The sequence below is a fragment of the Sylvia atricapilla genome, chromosome 2 (assembly GCF_009819655.1).
Source record: "Sylvia atricapilla isolate bSylAtr1 chromosome 2, bSylAtr1.pri, whole genome shotgun sequence".
In the NCBI taxonomy this organism is placed as follows: domain Eukaryota; kingdom Metazoa; phylum Chordata; class Aves; order Passeriformes; family Sylviidae; genus Sylvia; species Sylvia atricapilla.
The window spans coordinates 75,460,970-75,488,487 of record NC_089141.1 but is presented as its reverse complement, the minus strand read 5'-3'; the positions used below and the strand labels follow the sequence as shown (position 1 = coordinate 75,488,487).

Genomic DNA, 27,518 nt, shown 5'->3' with positions numbered 1-27,518 from the left:
GAGCTCTTTGCAAAAGAGAACTTTGTCTTTTGAGAAGATTGAAAATAAAAACAGTGAAAATTCTGAATCAGAATGGAAACATATAATTAAAAGCTAATAATATTGTAGACCAGAGAAAGAGTGAAAAGTTGCAGTGAAAAAATACTGCAACAGAACAATGTTTCTGACAATAAATGAAGGACCCTAGTGAGAAAGAACCTTAACAGGCTCCTCATACACATATCTACTCACAGAGAAATAGGAATTTTTATGCCAAAACAGTGTGAAATTCAAAGCTTAAATAAAGTTTTTGAAACACACTGAAAAGCATTTAAACCTAAGTATTAAGGTACTCTGTCTGCATATGTGTGTATCTTTCTCTACATTCTTATTTTTCATTTTATTCCTTCTCCTTTGCATTTCTCCATCTTCGAAGTCACACTTCCACCTGTGCAAACCTTTGGCATTTGTGTTGGTTACACAGACAGGGCCCAATGCTGCTGCAAGCAGCAATTCACACAGAACAGCTTTCTCCCAAAGGAGAGTGCAGAGTCACACACGTCCCTTGGCAGGGGGGTACCCCAGGGCACCGATACATGACTGCACCATGCCAAACTGACTTCTCCTGGGGTTAGTAAAGCTATCCCAGGACTCCATATCCAAGGATGCAAAGGACTCCTGCACTTTGCAGAACCTCTCAGCACAGACTGCAGCTGAATCTTAGGGCCTATTTTTTCAGATGCATTCAAGGCTGGGAAAAATAACACCAAGCTAAAAGTAAGAGGCAGTCATTGATCTTTACCCAGTCGTCTCACATTCCATGTTCTCCCGTCTGTCCATCAGAGATTTAACAAGAAATAGTCACACAGCTACTAACCTTGTCAGTTCCTCCTGCAGCTGAGCATGGTCAGGTGGGAAGAATTTTACCACAAACTTTACAACAACGTGCTTCGGTCCTAGGGAAGATGTCAAAGAAGTTAACAAACATCAATAACATGCTGGCCAAATATGCACAATGATGTACAAGGGATGATTCATGTAACCTGCAGTGCATACAGACATGCTAACCTTCTGTCCTCTGTTAGTATGCAGGATATTTAGAGAATGCCCAATAAAATTTACACACAATAAAAGAGAACAGTAACTTGGTCAAGGGCTACTCTGCTAAAACCAAGTACGTTTTTAGCAATTACATCAGTTGATTCAATAAAGTAAGTGTATCTATTTTCCTTGCTTCAGAACAGGAGAGAGCTAAAATACGCTCTACTTTTTAAGTCCACTACCAAATTATTATTTCTGTTTTAAGAACAACACATTTGTTCCAATTCTTACAAGTATGACCAGTGACAAAAGGACCTGTCTGTCTTGTTAGAGGGAAAGATGCCAGAGCATACACTCAGACTAATATAACCAGAAAGGCACTTAAGAAACCTGAATCTCAATGGCAAAGCTCAATAAATTTAAAAACCTGGCTGATATTTGACAGGGAAACAAAATAATCAAACCCTTTCCTGTTCACTTCAAATTTTTCCAGAGCTGGTGGAGATTTACAAGTTCCTGTTCTTTCCTATCACCCACTGTAGCTTCCCCTATCCAAACAGTTTCCCCCCTCTTGGTCTCCAAAAGTCAGAGGTTCTGCAGCAATGTCCACACAGTCGTCATACATCTGCCAGCCCCTTCCCAGTAATAAAGTCTTCCTGTTCTTTTTCTTCCATTCTGATTCCTGCTACTACCATCACCAACGTACATTCCTTTAGTCCTTTTTTTACTGATCTCTTTTTCCCTACAAAATTGTTCCCTCCACTGCCACCAGTGCCCCTTCCAGTGACTCACTAAACCCCAGTCTCCCATGGGGTGGGGTCAGCCATCCATAAGCTCATGTGACATAACTACACAGGTACATCTTCTAAGGACAGGCCAGAATTAAAATATAATTCCAACAACATTTAGTGCAGAAGGTTGAGAATATAAAGATTGCAACCATCAGAGTCCTAATTTATTCAAGTACTCTCAGAGTGAGGAAAGAAACGTCAACAAGGAAGTACTTACTTCTAATCTGTTTCATAACAGGCTTCAAAAGATCGAGCCACACCTGAAAACAAAAGAGGGTAGTGTTATCATCTCTAAACAAACTACCAGAGGAGCATTTTTTATTGCAATACCTGGATTATCAGTTACCTATTTACTTTTTTCCAGTGTGGTCATTATGCTTTCCTTAATTATACACAGTGGATTTTCTCCCCAAAATTCTGAGAGATGCTCAGGAAATGGCACTGTGAATGGGCACAGCTTTCAAAGCAGTAGAGACTCAGAGAGCTGGGAAACAGTGAGGAAATCTCCCCCACACTTGTCCCAGACACCAACAATCACAGCACATGGTCAGGAACCACTAATTTTGTGGAAAGAACAACTGAAATGAGGCATTTAGGAAAAGACAGTCCAACATTGTCATCAAGTTCCAAACCCTGAATAATCTTGAGAAAGGAAAGTGAATGGAGCTGGTGCCTTTGAAGCTGGGAATGCTGGACAAATAGAGAAACGAGATGGCAGCAGCCTACTGGTATGGGAGAGCCAACAGGAATCCCAGTAGGAGGTCTGGGCATAACTGTGGAGCTCTGTTGCATTCACGGAGATGAAGGAGCCTCCCTCCCACCACCTGCAGGGAGGCATGTCCTCTCAGATCACAGGTGTGAAGCAGACAACAGGACAAGGCATGGGTGAAAGAAAGCTTACTTTTGAACTATGGAACATTTTCTCTTTTCCATAAACCTGGGAAATTCAGGCCCAGACATTCTTGACTGGGGACAGAATAACTTCTGCATGTAGTTCACTTGAGAGCCCATTTTCCAGGACAGTGTGTGGGTCTTTCCTTCAGCTTTCAGAAGCAAAGCAGTGGGTGGAAATACAGTTTTGAGAGCCTATCTCCCCATCCTGCAGTCTCAAGTCAGAAAGGCTGGGGCAAAATGTTACAGAAAGCCAAGGGACAATTGTGCAGAAGGTAAAAGCCAGACGATTCACAGGGCCTGGAGACAGCTCACAGTCCTCAGCTGGTAACTACCCATGCCCATGATTTATATTTTGTTGTCTCACTAAATTGCACAGGGCCTTCCTTGAAGACATCTGGAATTTGTGGAAGAATATGGAAGAATACCCTACAACCATTGCAAAGGTTTAAAGCCCTCAAAAAACAAATTAATTGAGTCTTCCTCTAGAAAAAGAGTATGTATTAAAATTATTACTTCTTTGACCTTTAATAATTTTAGATTATGCAGAGACTGAAACATACTCAAAATATCCATTTCCCAAAATCACCCAAGAAGCCAGACAGGAGCAGGCCTGTATCACTGCTGGGTAACTGCTCCAATGCCATGCGCCATTTTTAGCATTACTAATATGAGTGATTCTAATTAGCAAAAACCTCACAGCCCTGCCCTTTCCCACACTCTAATGTTACTCAATAGAATTCTTCTTATGTTTCTCAGTCTACAAAAGTTTTTTGTTGTTGTTTCAAAGGTTAAAGTAACTTGGTTATCCAAGACCAGCAATACAGTTTTTATCACATGTTGAACTGGTCCTGACACACTTTGACACTTGAATAACTTAAAACTTTTTGTTTCGCAAAGTCTGCGTGTACATAATCTGCAACAAAGGTCAGAGACTTTGACAACTTTAATGAGGGGGAAAAGACATCTTGATATGAAATAACTGATTTACAAGATTATGAGAATAACATAGTTTACTTGATGCCAAAAAAACCCCAACCCCTCTCTCCTCTGCAGAGGTGGTTTATGATACAGCATGAGCCCACAAGTGCACCATTCCTTTCTCTACTTTCCCAGCCATTCTATTAGCAAGTTACAACATCCTTGAACAGACTGCTGGATACTGCAAACCCATGTATTGAATGCATGCAGTGAGAAAGGTGGGGCAAAATGACAGTGTCACCTCTATGGCCAAACCCAAGCAATCAAAACTGCATCATGCAGCTCCCACATCATACCTAAACACCATCAGTCTGAGACTGCTTTATAAACTGGAAAGGAAAACTAATGTGAGGACTTAATTAAGATTAATGTTTTTCATTTTCTCCAGAACTACAAGGCTAGATCATTTATTTGTTAAACAAAGGCTGGCATTCCATGATGGTGACCAGATTTCAGCAGCTGGAGAATTGGGGCAGACATCAAGTGTGATGAAACTCTGGGAAACCCCAGGCTTGGCGACTGTGCCTCGTTTTTCTCCTTGTCCCAGCAGGAAGTGGAGCACTCAGACCCTCCACAATCATCTCCCATGCAGATCTTGTCTGCTCCAAGCATGGCATGCTTGAATGTATACAACTGCCAGGCAACTTGACATACCATTGTCAATATGTCAGATATGAGGTCTGGAGCCTTGCATGTTGAAATAAACACAGCCAAATTATGAATATATGACTTCACATACATATGATTACATCCAAACAAATATGCTCTAAATATTTATTTTTCCTCTTACTCTACCCTCTACACTGCAAAAACAACTCATTTTCTTCAGATGATTTTAATATAAAATATGCATGTGTGTTTTATTTCTCAAACAGGATTAACTGCAGGATTTTTTATTTGCACAATGGTTGAGTTCTACATTATGGCCTTTATGAAGCTCAGAAAATTTTAAATGCCACGGGAACATTCACCTCAATTGCATCATATAAACCGGTTACAATAATTTAAGTGTAAATAATACTCTCAGAGTGCTGCTCCACATTGAAACAACAATTCATAATCAAATCTTCTGCTTCAGAGTTTCTGCGAGTTGCTTTCGGGTGGCTGAAGGCATTAATTCCACTGACTTTCGCCATTCTTGGGGCACAGCTATGTCCACAGATACAGGCAAGGTTTGCGGAGCTGCCCATTTTTCAGAAGCAAAGACTGGACCAACCAGCAAGGACACAGACTGGTGCTCTCAGATATTTGGCTAGTACTTCCTTTTCCAAGAGTTGGGGCCAGCTGAGTCGCCATGCTCAGTGCATAGATGCCGTTTTCCTTCATGTGGAACTGGCACTGTGCTTAAGGGTTTTCTCCACCTTCCTCTTCATCAAAGCCCTGCATCCCCCACTGTGATTGTCTGGACATATTTCCAGACAGTCAATTCCTGCCACTATGAGGGCCTCAGGCAGTGGCAGCACCTCAATCTCTCCTGTGTTCTGCCTCAAGCAAATAAACCACTTTGTTTTCACAAGACTGAAAACTGTTAGTTTACTTCAGGTCTCTGAGCAAAGTGCAGACAGTAATCTATTTAAAACTTAATGACCTATGAAGTAGAGAAGGTTGATGAAACGACCTTCTCTATTTTCTAGAAAAATAAAAAGCAACTGTACATACAAAATACATATACAAAACATGTTAGAAATTGTTTCAGTTTTACATACATACATCAATAATGCCAGAATGTCATTTTTAACGCAGCTACATGGACCCTCTACGGAAATGGTACTGTACAGTTGCACTGCTTAGAAAAGTTACATTAAGCTCTCAAGTTACCACAAGCATTAGCCGACGGTATATGGCAGAATCCTAACCCTTCTAGTGAACTGTGTTTTACGTAATTCCAGCAGTGTAGAGGCATCTGTGGACAGCAGGGATAAGGAACTCTGCAGGCCCGAGATATTCTAGAAACACGTGGTTTTATTGCAAGGGTGGTGGGTAAAGAGGGCTGCTGTCAGCCACCAGCCTCGGCTGAAGGGAAGCCCCAAAGAGAGAGGGAGAGAGAGAGGGGGTATGAGGTAAGGGAGGTAAAAAAGCTACAAGCAGTAAGAGAGGTAAGAAGAGTGCTGGGGTCAGAGCGGTAGGAGAGAGGGAGGTAGAAGAAGCAGAGGGAGAGAGTGGGCAAGAGAAGGGGCGAAGAGGCAAGAGGAAAAAAGAGCGGGAAGAGAAGAAAGCAAGGACCTTGTTACAATATATTATATCTCCTTTTGTGTTGAATATTCTAATTTACAGTGACCAAGAGGCGCAAGATACAAAACCTACAAACTTTGCATGCAACCTATGAGAACTACTAAATTACCATATCATCCTATATTCTAAACTCTAAAGACTACTCTTCTTATCTACTTTTTCCTTGATGCCTTGGCAGGGTGGAGAGGGGCTGCATTCTTGGGTCCTTTTGTTTTCTGTCCTTCAACCTGTCTCCAGTTAATCACCATCTTCCTGCCTGCCATGCCCACATCTCAAAGCTGGCCTTCATTTCCATTTGACTCACAGATTTTATATCTCCAGTATTTCTTACCAGACAATCATATCCATAAGCCCTTCCTGTCCCATCTTTCCCAACATAGAAGCACACTGTGATGCAGATCCCTTCTAAAGATTAACATCCATTAAAAAAAATCCTGTTTAAATATAGTTAGCCTAGAACACTATGACCACTAGCATTCTGTTTTAATGCCTATTGTCTAATGTCTGTGCCTGAACTAAGGCATGACAGACAAGAGATTTCTACTGTTAATTTCATTAAGAAATATTGTTCTTTATGCATATTTTAGCTAGATGAAAAGAACAGATTTTTATTTTTAATAATTTCCCTAAGTCATCTCTTTTAGGTCATCCTGACTACTGGTGCAAAATTCACCCAACACGCATGAAATCCAATGTACATCAGAATGTACTGGCAAAGCAATCCAGATAACTAGCACACATGCTAGTAGGTTACATGATAAGTCTAAAATAAAACAAACTTCAAAAGAACATCATTAAAGACTAAGAAAGAGGTCATCAGCCTGTGGCTTTCTCTGGTACATGATATGGATAGTGCAATGCCTGAATATTGCAGCTGATCTCACTCTCCTAAGCATCAAGACCAGGATACCTGCCTGTGCCACACAGCCTCCCAGAAAGGACTGTCATCAAATTTTGGGAGGGTTCTTAGATTTGCTTTCCTTTTTATTAACCTTGTAATATTTCACCTATCCCTTTTCTTGCCCCATAATGCTTTCCATGAACTCTGTCACAACCATTGCAACTTTTCTATCAGCAGAGAAAGTTTATTTCTTTCAAATCAAGCAGGACTGTAAAATCAAGAGTTGAGGCTCTGTAACAGTCCAGCCTTTGGCTTCTGTACAGCAACTTAGAAAAACAAAACACTTTCTCAACTTGTGTCTGAGTTAGTCATTACTTTCAATGCAGATAAAATCTGACAGGAACAATCAGGTTTTAAAAACATTTCTTCAACTCCACTAGGCAAGAACAAATTCTTTTAAAAAAAGTCCTTTCCCTTTTGAAGGCTGAGGATTAAACATCTCTTACAAGTAAGGAGCAGAAGGAGAGAATACAGTGTGCATGCAGATGAAAACCAGCTGAAAATGAATCCTTTTACGTACCATCATCTTTTTATGATCTGGAAATTCAAGGCCAAAATAGTCGCCTTCAACAAGGTTCAGGTGGTTGCAAACAGCATCATGCAAAACTTTCCCTGGAGCTCTTTGCTGTAAGAAGAAAACAAAGCCTACGGTTACGAAGATGCTTTTAATTAGTGGCAGAAAAATTATTATGCTAAGAAATTATTCATCAAACAACATTGCCAAAACTGTTTACAAAATCAGTGAATATTACAACCATAGCCACAAGGCAGTTGACAATAATTACTCTAGTTTTAAAGCTAAAGACTATATCCATCCATCCATGGATGGCGGCTCTGAATCCATCTTTAGTGCACTTTTAGTTTTTGAGGGAAAAGTACTGTGGAACAGAAGAGGGGGACTTGGGATATAGTTTTCTTATGTCCACCAAGGCTAACTTCTGCTGTGAATTTTTATTTTATCCCATGGCCCTTCGAGTGATGTCAGGTGGTGCATGTTCATCTGTGTACAACACAGTGAAACCAGGACAGACTTGTCATCCAAAACACCAAGGACTGAGGTTTTGCTTGATACACAACAGGCTCGAGCCCTGTGAGTTTACCCCAAGCTTCCTGCTGGAAGGCACTGAGGCTGCTCCAGGACTGTCTGTGCTACCCTGGCAGAGCTGGCAAGTAATTTGGAGGAGTCAAACACACTGAAAGCCTCCCCTCTATAAAGACCAGATGTTCTAGCCCGATATTAGCTCTCAGCGCCATCGCTCTGCTGATTGTAAGGATTCTTTTCATCAGCCCATCCATTAAATCCACACCTGCAGAAAATACTACAAATTACAGTTCACCAGCAAGTCTTCTTGCAAAAAACCCGTCTCTGTATAAAAAAGCCAATCACTGAAATCAAATATTTTTGTTCCTTGGACAAATGCACCTATTTTAACTCAAGAGGCCCTGAAACACAGGTCTACACACACTTCAGAACAAATAATAACCCATTAAATTGCACAAACCCTGCTATTACAAGAGAACAATCACACCCTGGACTACTGGTCTTGCATTCAACCTACAGACTGGCCCCTTTCCTTTTAGCCCAGTTAATAATAGAGTAAAATGAAACAATAGTAACCAAGTGAAGAAAAGAACCATTACAGGTAGGCTGACCAGCTCAGAGCCTGAGTCCAGGCCCTGGCATCTCCAGGCAAAGCTTATTTGAGAGTGGGCAGCTGCTCAATCCCACCCCCTTCCAAAAGCATTATAATGCAGTCTGGTCTCTGTTTCACTGAGATACCAAAAAATAAAGACAGGCTTTTTCCACTTAGGGTAACACTAGGTGGAAAAAGCATCTTTCCAAAGGTAATTTATCTAACATTATCTATTATGAACTGTGAAATGTAAATACCCAGTAGTCAGGCTTACACCAGAGAAATTAAAGTGATGATGCTTTTCTAGGGAAAGCACAGGATGTATGTGCCACCACAGCAGCACTGTCACCCTGGTCATGCAGGACACAATGACTGAACCCTTCAGTGCTGGCTGGTTTTTAAAGTCTGAAAGGAAGAGCCAAGCTCACTTCTCCAAGAACCTGCTGAACAGGTTTTTACCCAACATATTCCAATTCTTCTTAGAGACCTAAGCCTCCAGAAAGCAATACTCACTCAAGCTATTAACTGTTTGTTAACATTTGTTGTAGCAAAGATTTGCCTCATGAATACCATCAAAAACACATAAAGAACAATTGCTGACAAATGTACAAAATTTTTTAAGCATTCACCATAACCTTGCAATAACTAAAGTAATTCATAGTAAAATGGCAAGATGATGCAAAGAAGGAAGGGAAAAAAAGACCTCTTTTTTTAGATGGAACACTTTTGATCTGACACAATGACATCCAAAATAATTCTCAAGTACAAGTATACTTGAATGCACTCACTTCATGTTCTCCAGCTTCATTAAACCAAAAGCACTCCCAGTGTTCACCACTCAGCCTGCACTGACCATTGTATGTCAGTTCTAAGAGAAAGCTTCCCACACTTTCCACTCCATGCTATCACTGTACATAGGCACAAACAAACACACACCGTCTCAATGAAAGAGCTTCCTGCCAAGCACATTTCATTGGAGGCAGCAGAAGAATATTAAACACATTAGACTGACTGTAAGAATGATATTACTTTACTGTTCTGAAAATGCACCTACAAAGAATTTAGAAGTAAATACTCGCGCTTCCAGACTAGTCTCAGGGTATTTACAGTTTGGCTGGGGCTGATAGAGAGAGCAAGAATGGGTTAATCAATTATCCTCAGTGCAAGAAGCTTTCCTGCATGTGCACAACCAGAGGAATGGTAACATGCCAGTGAGTATGTATTTATGTCTAACTAAAGTATTTGATGGATTTCTATCTGATAAAGACCAAACTTCATCTTTCCTCAAAGGAAAAAAAAAAAGTGTCTCTGAGTGGAGATTTTTGACCAACAGGAATAAAGGCAGAAAGTCCACTGCATTACCACACCACTCAAGGTTAGCTGAGAAGAACATGGCTGTCTCATCTCAGACCACGAGTAAATCCCTCTGATTAAAACCTGCTGAGTGTTTTCATAAAGGTTTTTTTCTTATAGGCATTTAAAAGATGGAACAGCAGTCTTGTAGTACTTATGTCACTTGGCACTTTCTCTGGAGTATGCCTCAATAAAATGAAATGCTTCTTACTCAAGTATTTGTAAATATTATTATTCTAAACTCATTTTATCTTTGATCAGTCTACCTCAAAATAAAATCTGAGAGTTCTCTCAAATGAAATGCTGTGCATATAAAATCTGCTGAGATTTAAAGCCTGATGAAACTCCAGTCTTGCAGGACCAGAAGGAGAAAAAAGCAGGAACTCACAAGGTTTCAGAGAGATCTTGATTCAGTGCAGTTCCATGACATCCCTACTAAAAAATTTAAACACAATAAATTAAAAGCTCAGTCTACTGGGTATGGAAGCAAACCAGGAGTCATTCAGGGCACAGTAAACATGAGCTGACAGAGAGAGCATTCAGGAATGAGTGTGCCACATGGATGACATCATCTGAAGTCAGCAGTTGTGCCTGACTTAAGCGTGGTTACAAGGCCCATAAGAAAACACCGGTTTTCCACAACAGAACTTGGAAGGCATTTTCCAACCATGAAGCATGGCCCTGCTGCCATGCCTCAGACAGTAAGTTCTAGGCAAGTTTCACTGGCTCCTGTTCCTCAGCCCCATGGCAGCACCTGCATAAGCCAGAGCTGGGCTGCTTTCCCTGCTCCATGCCAGCACCAGTCTGCTCCACGGGGGACACTGACATGGAAGTATAGAAGCAATGAAGGCTGGTGGGAAGACTATAGCTCCAGACCCCTTGCTGCCACAGACACCTCACCCTGTGAGACAGCAAGGGAAAGGAAACAGGAGGGCATGGTATAGCGATGGAATACAGCCGGGAAAGGGTCACGTGCAATCCCAGGAGCTGGGAAGGACCTGCAGCAGGTGGCAGTCCCCTGCTCCTGTTTCTGTTGACAGCCAGATTCCTGTACGATCAATGGAAAAATACTGCAGCTCCAGAGAGCAACTCTTCCCACCCCAAATCAGCCATCTGAGCACACTGGCAGGGAAGTTTTCCTGAGCAATACAGGTGTATCTTTCACTCTGACAACAAGGAGCCCTGACATCTGTTTTAACCGTTTGAGATGAGGTGAGCCCCAGTCAGACCGATATACCAGAGAATTACCATTTTTCTCTTGATGTGGTATTTACTTAAACCAAAATAATACTATAAATTTATTAAAATGAAAAGAAGCTCACTAACTTCCAGCTACATATCCTTATTGCTTAATGCATTTTGAACCGGTCTTTCATTTAGCTCTAAGAAATCACATTTTAAAAGTCGCTTTACGTTTTCAGGGAACGTCAAGTTTCTAAATTATGAATAATGTGCATCACCACATTTAGCTGCAAGCTATGAAGTCAAACTAGCCTGCTTTACACATTATGTATTCAATATTTTGCTATCTGCTCATTATCTCAGCCTTACTCAATTCAGCCTCACTCTACTCTCACCAAAACCCAAAACAGTATGCTGCTTATGATCTTCCAGGGGTGAATATTTTAATAGGTTCAACAATTCATGCTCTAGCAAACGCCAATAACTTTTCAAAAAATATCCCTCTACATACTTGTTTAGACCATTCTCTGACACAGACTGAAATACATTTTGAGGATATTTTTAAAAAAAAGAAAGTACATGGCTGTATCTGGAAGATATCCAGAGCTTTAAATGTGTCCAGGTGTAATGTGTAATCCAGAGCTCTAAATGTGTCCAGGTTTGGATACATTACACCGCCTCCTACAGTTAATTCAGCAATTATTTCACTAATTATGTACCAAAAAATAAGTTTATGTTCAAATAGAGGTTTTACCATTTCTTATCTGTTTTGCCAAATAATCTCTGATCCCAGCTTGAACACAATCTTCGATTGAAAGGTTTTTCTTTATTTGTTTGTTTTTACATTACTGAGCAGTAATACCAGGTTAAAAGAACCAAATAAAATAAACACTTTCTTCTGAACATTGAAAAATGTTAAGTCCCATTTCTGGTTGAATTAACAAATAGTTTCATGTGGAAACACAGACTACTCTGTTCTCCTTCTCTTCTTCAAAAATGCTGCAAAAGGGTCAGAAAGAAGTTTGGGTTGCTTTGGGTTTTAATTACACTTGCTTGTACAGTAGTAGCAGCAGCTCATAGGAGAGAAATAATTCCTTTATGTTCATCTTAAAGAAAGATTTCGTTTCATTATTCTCACCTGCCACCACATAAAGGCAGGCATTTCCTTCACTGATGCCCTCTTCCTATCACATTCAGGGTGCCCAAATGGTCTAAAATGAAATGTAAAAATTTGGTCATGCTAAATATTTTCCAATACTTAAATACTATACAGCACAAAGGTTGAACACAAGGTTTAAAATATATTTGCTCTTTCAGGGTTAATCACCAAAGAAATTCCTTGTACTGATCAGCCTTTTATCAGATCAGCCAAATCGGATGGCCAAATTATTTTTACACTCCAATTTAACAACTGCATTGAAATGATTGTGAAAACTTCATTCAGTAACTTCATTACTATTTCTGAAGTCATACACAGTTGTAATCACTACTAAAAATAACCCCACACTCTTAACAGCATAACTTTCTCAGTTATTTCAAACTGTTAAAAATTATGTATGTATCTACAGTTTTGAAATGAAAGAAAACCAACCAAGAACTCTTCATGATAAGCAAACAGTATAAAAATAACCTCACAGATGAGATTGAGCACAAGGTTCTTAAACAAATAACCCTGTCAGAAATTTATACTTCAAAGAAGGCTCAAAACGTACTCACAGGAGAACAATGCTGTCAGCATCTGAAGACAAATTTCTTATTTTAAACAGTTCTCCATTCTGGCGTAAAATGAAATGCATTATTCATATTTAGCAAAAGTCTATTTCCTGAAAGATGGGATTAAAGGCAAGAAGCACTGGTTGCTTTGTACCTAAGACACTTGAGAGACCTTCTGCCCTTCTTCTCCTCTCCTCCCTTTCAAAGCATAGGTGTTAATCCAATAGGAAGGATTAGATGACTATAAAAATAGCACTGGACCACAAAGATAGCTCCTACACCTTGGCTTACTAGTTTCTACCTGGCTGTTCAGCTTAGACTGGGTAGTGGAGAAGTGTTGGAAGAAGTGGAATTCATCACTCCTACATACCAGACCAAAGAACAGCAGCAAAGTGACACCTTTGAACAGAGCAGCCACATGCTCCCATACCACTACTTTCAAGCAGTGGATCTGCAGCCACCAGGCAGGCATCCCATTTAAAAACAAAGTGTAGAAGAGGCAGATTTTTATGATAACCTAAAGGCACCTAGTTCCTTTTAAGATATTTTCCATTTGAATGTAGTTGAGGGCTCCACTCCTGGCGCGTATCCCACATGCTTTTGCACAGACTGTGCACATACCATCAAAGGGCGGATTGAGGCCAAAAGCAGTAACAGAATGAGTCTCTTATGCTGCCTTAAAAACAGGCGATTGATCATCTGCTGCATGTGTACAATGAGACTATTTAGTGTTCTTTCCTTTCAAGATTTTAGTGGACTGCTTTTACACTCACCACATAAGCTGTATTCCCTTAATACCAGCAGTTGCCTTCCACAGTCTCTGATGTACACTTTTACCTTTTGGTCAGTTTTGGTGGTGGTGGCACCTTTTTTTTTAACCAGCACAATTTAAAGGTATGATAGTTTTTACTTCAGGTATGTTATACAGCTCTTAAAAAATGCAGCTGCAAACTTAAACTTTTGTGCCCTCCCCCCCCAAAATCAGCTATGACAAACTTGAACAACAACTATTTTAGGAATTTCGTTGCTATCCAAAAATCAGCACAGCAAACAATTAGTGAGGCAAAGAATAGAAAGAGAAGGGGCTTAAAAACCTTTTCATTTGCTTGCACTTCTGGCATGGTCTCCAAAATAAAACTGCAGTTTTCTACATTTGAAATATGGATTTGTTATTGTAACCACGCTCTTGGATTTCTGATCATGACAAACTGGTTTATATGTCAAAATATTTTCTAAAATAGGCAGAAGCAGAAGGACTGCTCTTGCTACACCTCAAAACTTTCTTCCAATGCCCAAAAGTCAAATTTGGTAGAAATAGCTAACAGTAAAATTCAGGTGAACAGTAAACATAATAATCCTCTTTAATAGTTAAATGCTGTGGAAGGAAAAAGAAAAATAGTATCTAGCAAAGCTAATGAAAAGTTTTATGATGAGGCTATTTTCAGTACTGCTTGGTTAAGCTTTTTCTTACAGCAGAGTCAGACTAACACAAAACTCAGCTACAGTAAATCCTCAGGTACATCTCTATAATTACAGTACGGTAAAGCTATGGAATTTGGAGCCTCTGCTTGGTCTGTATTCACTTGGCTCATAAAATTATAGCTTTGCACCTTAATGGGCAAACACCACCCCCACTGTATTTATTATATATTCCATTTCAATGTGCATGAGAGGACATAAAAATGCAGGAGAAGTTCAGGTGCCTGAAGGCTGGGCACCTTCAAGACTGAGCTTTTCACATTACAAACCAACTTGTCACCTTCAGGTGTAATCCTCCAATAATTTGATTTCTTTGCAGTTTTTACAAATGCAAAGTGATACTAATACTGATTTTGTTTGCCATCTTCCAATTATCCAAATTTCTAGTGGACAAGATGTTTGTTACTGCAGAATTGGCAGCAACCACCACAAAGCCAGCGGAGCACTTTGTAAAGAAGAAAGAGGAAGAAAGAGGCAGATTCTTGGAGCCTGGAGAATTTCCTCCTCAGGTAGCTGCAGGGACAAAATTCTACAGAATTTATTTCATACATTCATCCCTCTTTTATCAATGCCAAAGAAAAACTGTAACTCACTGGCTAAACACCACAAACCATAGAAACCAAAGCAAATATTCAGCTTTTGGCCGCAGTAGTCTAAGTACACATCTGTTTATTACAAAATGTTACTACTCATGGTGAAAAGCGTTAACAAAATACTTCATGATTAGTTTCCTGGTTCACTGGTTCCTTTGGCTCTGTTTACAGCATTTAAACTGGCTGACATCCGACTCTCAGTTAGAAAGTACAACTGATCTTGTATTAACTTTTCTGTACTGATTTTACAAAATCCTAGGATTTCACACATATGCACCTAAAATCTACTTTATCAACTTAAAAGTGGTGCTCCGATCACATCTGCTTATGAATTCATCTGGAAAACTAAACTAAAAATCCTCTAAGAAATTGCCCCAATGAGGACAACACAATCCTTCCCATGAAATGTAAATGATGATCTCAGCAATGCCAAAAAAACCCTAAACCCAAAAAATACTGAAATGCAAAACCAGGTCTCTGCAGAAGCTAATTAGTCCTCCTGGAAAAAAACAGACCTTGTTTCTTGTAGTACAACCATAACTTCCTTGACATAGGTGTAAAACATTTGTGGGAAATCAGCAGTGGCAGAACAAGTCTTTTAAATAATTGTTTAAGGGTGCAAAATTTCACACACCAACAATTAAATTCTTAGACTTCCAGTGGGAAACTCTTGGCAGCACCACTGTTCCTAAACCAAAATTACTTTCCTTGAACATCATTAAAATGCGAAGTGGGGACAAGAAAAATGAGGCATCAAAAGAACAATGGGAAAACTTACTAAAAATATGGCATCTTATTCCCTAAATTAGCTCCTGTAAATACTGAGTCATCTCTGCCTAATTTTACTAGCAAAACTAGAAGTGGTTTGTGGCTGTTCTTCATCCCCTTAGCAAGGCAACCATCCACTGCTGGAAGACTATTTTCCTTTCTGAGGAGTATGACCCACATGATGTATTCCAGCCTCAGAGCCTTGACACTGCATGGTGATGACTTGCAAAAACCAGAGCCAGTCCATGAGGAATTTAAGATCTTGGTGTGAGTTGCAGAGCAGATGCATTAAACAGCCCTTTTGTCATGATCTGAAGCAAACTACTTTGCAAATCAGCATGTAAGAAAGGTGGAAGGTAACAATACCTTTGTGCTACACGGCTTTTTTAAAACCAGGTACACACTAAAAATTCTTCTCTGAAAAGCTGTGTCCAGTTCAGAGGGCAAGAAAGGAGGGAGTCACACCAAAGCCATTCCATGGCACAAAACCCTTAGTGGAGACACAGGGATGCCAGCAGGCATCTCTCTGACAAGGACTACCTCTGAATTATCTATGTTTAATTGACATAGATAATTCAATTCAGGGGTGTAACTGGGCAGATGTCTCCATCTGGCATGAGCTGCACCTCCACCAGGAGGCTCTGCCCATGGGGATGTGTCTGCCAGCATTCTGCAGCACAAGGATGCCCACAGAATAAGCCCGGGATGTGCACTGTGGGCACTGGCTTTGGAAAACACACCACAAGATTTGTTTTCAGAAACTAGATGGGAGTTTGATGTGAAGCTGATAGAACCTCATTTTTCAGAACATTTTCTTTATGGAAAGCTGTTTTACTAAAGCTCAACTCTGGAACCAAGCATATACCTGTCAAATAAATGTTGATACTACTTTCTCTCCCTGCAAGCAAAAAACTGAATGAGTTTAACCCCCGGCCCTGGTGCTATTTAGTGGCACACTGTGCTCGTTGTTTCTTGGGAAGAGCTGCAACCGAGGCTCAGAACACTCATTAAAAATACCTCAGATTGAATTTCATAGCCCACAACTTTTGAAAAGGAATATAATGGCACCATTCAGCGCTTTCAGTGTAATTCAGCAGCGCAGCAGCCAGCGCGTAATTGGGGATGGAAACCCCAAACTCCGTGACACCCCTCACCCCTTACCTCCCACTTTTACCACTCCTCTCTCTGTTTCAAGGCAAAAATCATTTAACCACTGTTTTAAGTTTTCTTTTTTAAATGTTAAATGCTTGCTTTTCTGTTTTGTTTTCTTTGCCTGCTCATTTTTCCTAATTTTCTTTACACATAAGCAAACACTTTGCTAGAATGAAGGAGTAGGCAATTCTTAAGTCATCAAATGTGAAAATAGAACCCTTACATACAGACGGGAAACATGAGGATATGAAGTGTTATGAGAATATGGGAGTTATTACTATAAAATCAGATTGAGATGCAAAGCAGCTATTTACTATTTCTATTCGGATACATTTTAGTTCACCCCTGATTGTAGTAAAATCCTTTGAAGAAAATAAATTCATTTAAATGCACGAAGTCCAAGACCTAGAGAAAAACTCCACAACAAACCCCGACAAAAAATAAGAAGAAAAATATTAAATCCTAATGTCTAAAGTAAAACCAAATGCAAGAGGAAAAATCTTTTCATCAGTCTCAACAATACTATTAATCTCAGAAAGAGCTCATACCACCCACGACTGTATGTATTTTACTTTTTTTTTAATTTTATCAGAGGGAGGAAAGTTGTTACATTTTAACAACTGGATACAGCAGTTTCCAAAAAAGGACACTCCTAGAGGAAGCCTTCAGGCTGTGGCTGCTGATAAGCTATAACGTAATAATTTTACACTCTAAATCTTTACACCCTAATCTTCTTTGTCTTCAGCTAGGCCACGGCTCCAGCTGGATGCAGTGCTCTCACAGCCAAAGTGCAAGGCAGGGTAAGGAAGGCAAACTTGGATGCAATTTAAATAGAATTTCTATAGGATCCATTTTGTACCAGCCTGTCTTCCAAAATAGACGTGGACTGTCTAAAGAAAAGCTTGTCTGCAGCATTCTGCAACTGCTCCAGATTGGACATGGAGTATTTATGTGTGAAACTGTAACAGACATGATCTGAGTTCATTCCTAATGAGCAAAATGCATACTAACAACACATTTTAATGGAAGCAAAACTTGCAAAGCCAAAACGTAAGTGTCAAAAGCAATTCCTTATTTAAGTATCTGAAAGGCAGAACTTTTGAGTAGTTTTTCGTCAGTCAAGTCCCCAGTACACAATGGTTTCTGGTTTGGTTATGCAAGACCTGTCACCAACTTGATGGATGTATAGGAAATGTATTAAAGATTTCTCTAAGCAGCCTCAAAAGACCTTAAAACTGAATGTACCTGGAGTCTGATCTGTCTTTTAAACATGCAGAGACACAGGAGAAGTGGGATTTGTCTATACTCTTAGAGTGTTTGCAAGGAGAAGGTACAAGCTCTGCTTTGAGCATCACTGAAAAGTGCTACCTTTAGTTTGGGACACAAACTAGAGTGGACAGATGAGTTAGGGGAATTGGTATGGTAAGAGTTACAGTAATGGCTGCTGTTACAAGCAGATTTCAGAGGTACCTCAAAATGATGTAGTCAAGTCACAATTTCAAGGGAAGATAAAAAATAATCGCCTACCTTTTTAATACAACTACACAGCTTTCAGAAAGATCCTCAAGAGTTTCTCCCCTCTTCCTTTGCAGCCTGCCTGCAACTTGCAGTCCTCCTTACACAGCAGATGCTCTAAAAAATCCATCCATGGGTGATCTCAGGTCTCTGAAAGGTTGAACTGCCTCTAGACTGTACGTGTCTGATGAATGGTTATGTTAGCAAACAGCGCATAGCTGCAGCCATCACTGGGGGCAGCACAAGCGGAGTGGTGCCAGTGTGCACTGTGGAAACAGTGACTCTACCTCTAGCCCCTTCAAAGTCCAAACCTGCTGGGACTCACCTGTATCTTCAACCCAGCATCAAACAGCAAAGCAGCACAGACAGAGCAGAGATCTGCGTATACATTTGTGGCAAACCAGGGAAAGAAGGGATTTGTGCTCATATCTCTGGGGCAGCAGGAGGTGAAGAGGGAAGAAAGGCCAGCAGGATTTCTAAGCTGTACATGGTGTCTGTTAACAGCACGTGGTCTGAGCTGGGCAAAAGCCTCTCATTAATCTCTAGAGAGCTTCCTCCTGGACTGAGAGCAAGATTTTACTTTTACCTATGTTGAAGGTGGAACATTCACTTTCACCTGTTTTCCCACCACTTCTGCATGCATGTGTGTGTGTCTGTGCATATATATGTGTGTGTATCTTACAGAATTGCCTGTGCCTGCAGTTAACGTGAAATACTTCAGAGACAATAACTTACACCCTTTCTGCTTCATTGCTCATTCAGTCATACCAACTGTTCAAGCTAAGAAGATTCCTAGGAGATCTGCTCTGTGTCACTAACACAGAGGCCTTGAATATCAAAGGAAAGCATCACTACTTACTATCACGAGTGCATAAACACAGCGTCTGAAACACAATTTTTATGGATTCTATTTTGTTTTAATGTGCAACAATGTTTTCTTTCGCACTCTGTTCAAAAACGTGTGTTGTACAGAATTAGTTACTATGATTTGGGCTTTGGACAAAATTGCTAAAATACATCTTTAGGCATAGCAGGTTTAAAAAGGCAAATGAGCCATTCAACTGTGTTTTTTCTTAAGGCCAGAATACAGCATGGCCGTATTAGATACCACTTAGATATAAATGAGCTTTATCAGCAACAACAGACTTTGTGAGAAACAGGCATTCTCTGTTCAAGGTACGTCAAAGAGAAGTCTTTGGGGATGTGCTATCGAAAGTCAAACATCAGGCAGCCACAATGAGACTTTTTTGACTACATTTTCAGTCTTATGTTGAATTCCTCCAGAAAGAGTTTTAATCCATTTAACCTTGAGGATAATGTGTGTAACTGGAAAAGCATTTGATCTTATCTCATTTGTGGGTTTTTCTTACTGCTGAAACACCAATCCTTACGTCTTAAGAGGCAGCATACAACTCATTTTAAATCTACATTTGTAAATATGTTTTTTTTAATATTAATACCCAGGTAACGTAGAGATTCCTGGGCTATGGGAGAGCAATACATTTAATTTACAACCTAACAACATAACTGGATCATAGAAACACAGAATATGCTGAGTTGGAAGGGCTTCACAAGGATTACTGGAATCCATCTCCTGGCTCTGCACAGGACACCCCAAGAGTCACACCAAGTGCCTGAGAGCACTTTTTTCCCGATATCCAACCTAAATCTCCCCTGACACAACTTCAGGCTGTTCCCTCAGTCCTGTCACTGGTCACCGCAGAGAAGAGATCAGTGCCTGTCCCTCCTCTTCCCCTCATGAGGAAGTTGTGACTGCAGTGAGATCTCCCCTCAGTCTCCTCCAGGCTGAACTGACCAAGCGACCTCAGTCACTCCTCATACAGTTTCCTCTCCAGGCCCTTCACCATCCTCTGGATATTCTCTAATAGCTTTATACCTTTCCTATTTTGTGTTGCCCAACACTGCACACAGGAGTCAAGCTGAGCCCACAACAGTGCAGAGTGGAGCAGGACAATCCTCCTCCTTGATTGTGCTACAAGCGATTATTACCAAGATGCCTGGTATGAAGCTTATTAAATATATTTCATATACTTACTAAATACACTAAATATATTTCATCTTTGCCTATTTATAAAATGTTTAGGCTATCCATGTTCTCACCAGCCCTCAAGTGAAGTTCTGTGCCAGCATATATAAATACTTCAATGATATCCGCCAAAGCACTGTCTTGCTACCAGCTTCAGGAATGATCTTTTTTCATCATAATTTACGTAGAGAAGTCAGACAACTCTGCCAGACTCAAGAATAAATCTCCTTAGGGAAAGAACTTTTGTATACAGAAGACCAAAATGGCATTGACCAATGATTACTGCTAATATACTTCTTGCACTGGCCTTGATTTTTAATCACAATGTGTAATAACGCTTGACAAAATTACCACATGACTAAACCAGGGAGAGATGTAACCTTGATGTGGATTAAGGAGACAACCTTATCAGCTTTTGTTTTTTTCAGACTGTAAGTATTTCTCAAATTGCTGCTACCAAAGAGCTTGAGGCAGCCTGTCCACACTAAAGCATCAAGCATAGGCTTTGCGGGATGAAAAAGGTAAGTGAAGGTACATGTCACTGGTGTCCTTCTGGCTTTTTAACTCTTCCCAGATCATCAATACTCCTGACAGGTCCATTCAAGCTAACCAAAGGCAGCAGCTTCTGAGTGAGTCCCAGTGGGAGACTCCTTCAGACCACAGTGGGGAGGAGCTGAGGAGGTTGACCATCATGTCCCCAGGTAAGCCAAAGATTTATTGATCGAACAAAGTGCTGCAGCTCTGCTCCTATCTACCCAGAGAACACAAAGGAAGATAAAAAGCCTTCATGTTTGTACTAAAACAGCAGGTTTTAAATCATGCTGAGGAAATGCAAATATTAGCAAATGCAGAGGTCTGTCATAACTGGAACTTGCATCGCATCCCCTCTACTGGTAATAAAAATCTTACAAAGTAATTAGTAGGTGCTGCAGGTAGCTACAGAACAATTAGCTCCAAGAGCAAAGTGCAGTTTACTCAGGTGACAGTATGATATAGAGATTAGGCCAGTGACAGGTTTAGTGCATGGCTCTCACCCTGTGGGACCATCATACTTGGACACCATCTTGGCTTTGGAAACAACAGGTATTTGCAGTTTAGACAGCACAAATGCCAACAGACCACACCTCCCGCTGCTCCCAAACGCTGGCATGTGCCCACAGTCATAACCTGCCCCTACTTTCCACAGTCTACAGAGAGAGGGAAAAGGGCTGAAAACAAGAAAGTGATCCAAAAGAAGAATTCAGCCCCCTCTCAGATAACTCCTTTTGTGTAACATATCACAACTATAAGCAGACTGTGAACAATTAAGGCCAGGAAAAGGTGAGTTATGCCCATCACTAGCCAGTCAGTAACCATTCATTCCAAGCCCACACATTTCTTTCTTGCTCATAAAGAAACATGATTTCCCAGGACTGAAACAGGGTGCTCTTCACCCCGTTACATGCTAATGCTAACCAGGACACACAATTTCACCTTAGTTACTACGGTAGATATTTATACCCATGACCCTTAGAGCTTTCAGTTGAGATTTATCCATTTTAACAGAAATTAAGCATCCAGTTGCCCTGCAAGTCCTTCATGTCAAGAAACACTTAGGCCAGGCAAAACTGGACAGATGAAGCTGGCCTTCATCTCATTGCTACTTTGCTTCTCCCCTTGGATTATATTATCTTCAACGTGGTGGTGCGCTTATTTCTTGTTACCATTAACATTCATGAGGTATTTTGTCTACTTGCTAGTAGGAAACAGATAAGTGCTTACATAAAAGATATTAGAGGACATAATCAGCATATTTTAAATACTCTTCTGAAACTGAATTCAAATGACTAAACTACTAAAGACAAATATTTCTCAATTAAAAAAAAAAAAAAGTAGTTCACATCCATTATGAATGGCTAGCTCTCACCATCAGCTATTTCAGGATATCCTGACTTTAAATCAAGTATTTAAGGAAGGGCTTATACTTCTTTTTGAGTGATGCTGAATATATCTGGATATGTGCCCTTGCTGGAGATTTATAATTAGGGTTAGGATTATAGTAAGTAATTTTAAAAGCTTGAGAAATCACAAGATCTGTTTGACATCACACATGGATTCAATACCAAATATAAAAATTCTACAGATCACATATTTGCCATCGTACAAAAAGCCATTCATCCTGAAAGCAGTGGAAACTTGAACTTCCCCCACCACCTGCACTCCAGCAGAAAGACAACCAATGCTCCTCCACTCCTGATAATTATGATCAAGAGATGACACTATTAAAATCTACTTCACTTCTCATAACTGCTGGCAACAGTGTCCCCGCATGTCCCTAAATACACTTGTGTACCCAAATGTGCCAAAATATGCTTTTTAAAATGGCAATGAGTGCATTAAAAGCAATGGATTTCTGTCAGAGCACTCCCACAGCTGTGCCAGTGGCCACAGTGGAATTCAAGTCACTCAACTTCAGCCATCTAAAAGTTATGTGCTATGTCTAAACTTATAGTCTGGCTTGTCTCTCCACAGCTGGACATGAGAGAGGTATCGTGACAGGAAATTCATCCCATCTGGAGAGAGATGAATCACACACTTGGGGTGTATTGTCCACTGGCACAACTCTCACCCCACCGACAACTGGGAGAGCCTTTCTTACTCCTTGTGAATCTGATGTTCCAAAAACTAAAATGAGATGAGATGAGACAAGATATTCTTATCTAAAATTTTTGCACAGGTGGGATTTTATGGTCCCATACTTTTTGCTTGCAACTTTTCCACATGCCTGAGACGCCATACATGTGGCATTTGCTTTCCTGGGAAAAGGAAGAAAGATACACTTTTATAAAGCTGAGAATTTAAGCAAGATGATGGTCTTTAGAGGCCTGAAGACAACACCAGACAAAGCAGAAATAAAAACAGTAGCACTGAGAACATATTACAAGGACAGGTTCTCAAAGCTGAACTACAGCACAGGCTATTAGCAACAGCAAAATTCTCCTTTTTCTACATGTGCTGACCAACACTTACATTTTGCTTTTAATTCTCGTTTGTAAGTCCCAAGATTTCTCAAAACAAAAATAACCAATTCCATTCAACAGTATGCTGAAGTGTTTTTCTGGAGAAAATTAGCTGCTTGTGGCTTAGGATGGGTGCACTCTGTGCTGGCTAAAAACCTCAGGATTGCTGGGCCTAGAGTGATGGTGAATGGAGTTACATTCAGCTGGTGGCTGATCATCCAGCTGGAGGTGGGGTTCTTACTACTGGGGTTCTCACTACAAAGCCCTGTTTTTTATCCTTACTGATAACCTGGACAAGGGGACCAAGGGCACCCCCAGTCAGTTTGCAGATGACAAGTTGGGCAAAGTGTTGATCCACTTTCTGGAGGGGAGGAAGGCTCTGCAGAGGGATTTGGACAGGCTGGATAGATGAGCTGAGATCAATAACCAAAGTTTCAACAAGGCCAATTGCTGGGTCCCACACTTGGGTCACAACAGCGCAAATTATTGGCAATGAGGAAAAGTTTCTTCATTGAAAGAGTTGTCAAGCAGAGAAACTGGCTGCCCAGGGAATTGCTTGAGTCACCGTCCCTGGAGGTTTAAAAAGACCACCACATGTAGATGTAGTGCTTAAGGACATGGTTTAATGGCAGACTTGGTAGTGCTAGGTTAACAGTTGGACTTAATGATCTCAAGAGAACTTTTCCAACCTAAATGACTTTATAGTTCTATGAAAAAAGGACTTCCATGTTATTTTACACTTAAAGCAATGGCTTTAAGGAGATGCAGAGTCCAAGAGCAGCCTAATAAATAAGGGTCGAATTTCAGCTTAGCAGAACTACCCTGTAAGGTGCTGAGAACCTGTGCTGAGTGACCCCCCCAGTGCTGCAGACATATGGAGATGCTCTTCAGGAATTGAGCAGCTTGCAAGGCCAGCCAGCTGGAACCTCCCACAGTATCTTCCAGAGAAACGTGGCCCTATGGGCAAAATTTTGCTAACAGAAAATTACTCAGCAGTGGTCTTCAAAAACAACAAAGAAACTCAAGTAGGAAAAATGTAAACCAAGCTCTTTATGTGCAAGCTGCTGCTTCAGGTCTTAAAATAAATGGCAAATAATGGGAACAACATGTCTGTCCAAGAGTCATACTTTGCTACTTGTGAAGAACTGGCATTATGAATTAAAAGTAACAGCTAAGTAACCAATACACTCAAGTCTCTGATTCCAGCATGGTCACGCTGATAGATCAAATAAGTGCTTTGGAAAGAAACAACTCCAAAAACCATTAAATACCTATATAGTTACATTGAAAATAGATGTAGCCATGCTTTTTTTCCTTCACCACTTAGTGTACCAGGCTGAAAAATACCCATGGCACACACACCACACATGCAGTTATACAAGGGGAGATTTATAGCCCTGTTTTAATGACTGCATTTGCCACAGGCAAAAATCTGCCTACTGTTACTGTTATTTTCAGCAATAGTATACTGGATTAAATGGACAGAGTTTTTTTGCAAAAGACCCAAATCCAGCATAAAACATACATTAACCTTTTATGTTGCTGCTAAGTGGTTTGTGAAATCTGGTTTTGTGATTACATTTAAGATGTTTTGTGCAGTCAGTATGAGGCAAGAATCCTACAGAGAGGCTAGAAGGACCTCTAAAGATTCATAATAGGCTTGAAATACTGCATGTAAATCACAGCTCCAAGCATTATAGAAGTCCATACACCATAAAACGATACATCAGTATTATGTATCAAGCAAACAGAATAAGGCTTTGCTTTCTTGAGAATATCTGAAGCTCTTCAAAGCTGACAACAAAAATGGGCTAGAGATTCAGATGCCTACAGCACTAGGTCTGTTGCCTCAAGTTTGCCTGCTTTTCTGTGTTTGCATTTTGTTCTCATGCAGCTTCAAGTAAACTATGTATGTTTTTAGAAAATTATCTTTGTTGACATACTTCTCCTCTCTATGAGGAGAAAGATGATTGATGATGTTCACCAATGAGGTCGAAGAGGTGGCTACCTGTGTAGCCAATCTTGGCATGTCTGTAAAATTGTATATAATATGGAGTCAGAAAAATAAAGTAGAAGCTTTCCTGCCTGACCTCCTGCTGGCCTGCTTTGTCCTTTCGTGCTCCTGACAGCAGCCGCACGTGTGACCCTCCGTCACACTAGGTCTTCAACAAAACCATACCTCTAACTTCTAAATCATCATATAAGTAACATGCTAATATATAATAACACAATTATATGCCAGGAACCATGCTTTGGAAAGAAAAGTATAATTCGCTAAGTTTTCAACAGGTGTCATAAACTCAAGACTCAATCCTGCAGTTGAAGCAAACAATGGAATACTCGACACACAGGATATAGTACTATTTCTGATGGTTCTTACAGGAAAAGAATTGTTACTCTTCATAGAGAATCCCAAGACACTGCTGCAACACCAAATATTAAATTTTTAAACCATCAAACACCTACAAAAAGGCTGATAGAAAATATCACCCAAAATTCTGTGCTCAGACCTTTCAATACTTACTATTCTGCTGTACTTTTCTGAGAAGTTTCACTGTTCATACTAGAAAACCCCAGAACTATAGACTTAGGTCCCTTACAACCACACACCTTGAACCAGAAATTCTTAATGTCTTTGGAATGTCCCCTACCTCAAAAGCATCACTATGTCTGGATTAATTTGTGAGTAAGATTTTCACCAAACAGGGTTTTTCACACTCAGCAACAGAGCAACACATTCTTCTCTTTTTAATTTTTCTTTTTTAAGAAATAAACCTTTCAGTGACTGTGCTGGCTACTATATGGCTGTTTTTTAAACACATGGGTAATGGTCACAAAGGCATCAACCATGTTAAGGACACCAGCCTTTACATTAAAACTCTGCAAGGAAGTTACTGCTACTGAAAATCAAGTTTGTGTCCTTAAGGAAAGAACAAGCAAAGGCGAGGTAAAAGGAGGAGGTTCCAAATATCCACTAGAACTTGGTGGCAGCCCTCTCTGAGAATTTCCTCTACGCACTTACAAGGAGAAGGGCCAAAACTCATTTGGTTGCTCTACTTCATTTCTGATGTGTGCGCATATATGTTTTACTTGTAGTCTGTGCTACAGAAAGGCACACACTATCACAGACAGGCACCTCTCAAAGTCACACAAAAATAAATAGAAGATCGAGCCCTTCCCACTCCATAGCAGTTTACTCGCAGATAGAAGTTCATGTCCAGTAGAATAAAAATTAACCTTTGATTATATCAATACTGAAATGATAAATATTTCATTTCCTCAGCCGCAGAGGCATATCTTCTTTTTGCTCTTGACATTTGTTTATATGGTTAAAACAAACAAATAACAAACCCAACCTTTTAGCCAAGTACCATAACAAAGAGAAAGAACTAAAGCAACAGCTGGTCTGAGTTGAATCTGAGTTTACTGATGCTTTCAACTCAAAAGTCTGAATGTCTGCAATAACAAAAACAAAGAAACTTACGGTAAATACCCCAAGAGGTGAACAGAAGTCTAAGTAGGAGATCTGAGGAAGAAATTGAGCCTAACTGAACGGTCAGTTTCAGAGTTACCTTGATTATTTTCTTCTCACAAATAGGCAGAGTCCAAAAACAGACCCTGTCACAAGAGTGGCAATAAACTTCCTAACTAATCCCTGGTGCAAGGACTTACACAGGTGATGATTTTTTTCAGGTGCTGCTGGGATGTAAGTGGATATCACCTTGTCACCTTCTTGCACTACAGCTGGCAAGCCTCAGCAGCAGAAGGACCCAAAATTCCTTCGCCTACAAGCTTTAGTGACTCACACCCATCACTTAAGTGTGAAAGTGATGAAAGAACTCCTTCACTGAAGTGCAAGGGAGAGGAGGAAATGTAAGTGGATTTTAAAGAAATTCTGTGCTGAACAAGAGCAGACAGCTGAACATCAAACAAAATCGTACTCTGGGTGGGAGACAAACAGCAAAATAAAAACAAGAGTGCACACAGTCTATTTCAATGTTCTTTAGTTTGCCACTTGATCTTCAAAGTGGCAGATCCCTCCTCAAAGAGACTGATGCCCCAAAAAGTAAAAACCTTACGCCTATTTGAACAATATTTCTAGGCTACTACCATCCTCTATGTGAAATTCAAAATAAAAGCAAGGCCGATGAAAGCAGAAAAAATTCTAAGATAAATAATTAAAAATGTATCCCAAAATACCAAGATATCCCAAATAAACGTTTTTGATAAAGGCATCAATACTCTTCCACAAATGCAGCTGAAATCT

At 40.2% G+C, this 27,518-nt stretch overlaps 1 protein-coding gene across 5 annotated transcripts in view; it reads right to left on the bottom strand.

The window, feature by feature from the left end:
- FARP1 (FERM, ARH/RhoGEF and pleckstrin domain protein 1) overlaps positions 1–27,518 on the bottom strand; it is a 204,506-nt gene that overhangs the window by 61,802 nt on the left and 115,186 nt on the right. For all 5 annotated transcript variants that reach the window (XM_066313468.1, XM_066313463.1, XM_066313464.1 and 2 more), the window contains exons 3-5: positions 7,337–7,441; positions 2,029–2,071; positions 857–935 (exon numbers count right to left, since the gene is read on the bottom strand). In XM_066313468.1, the coding sequence (XP_066169565.1) occupies positions 857–935; positions 2,029–2,071; positions 7,337–7,441 (227 nt within the window). The remainder of the gene's footprint in view (positions 1–856; positions 936–2,028; positions 2,072–7,336; positions 7,442–27,518) is intronic.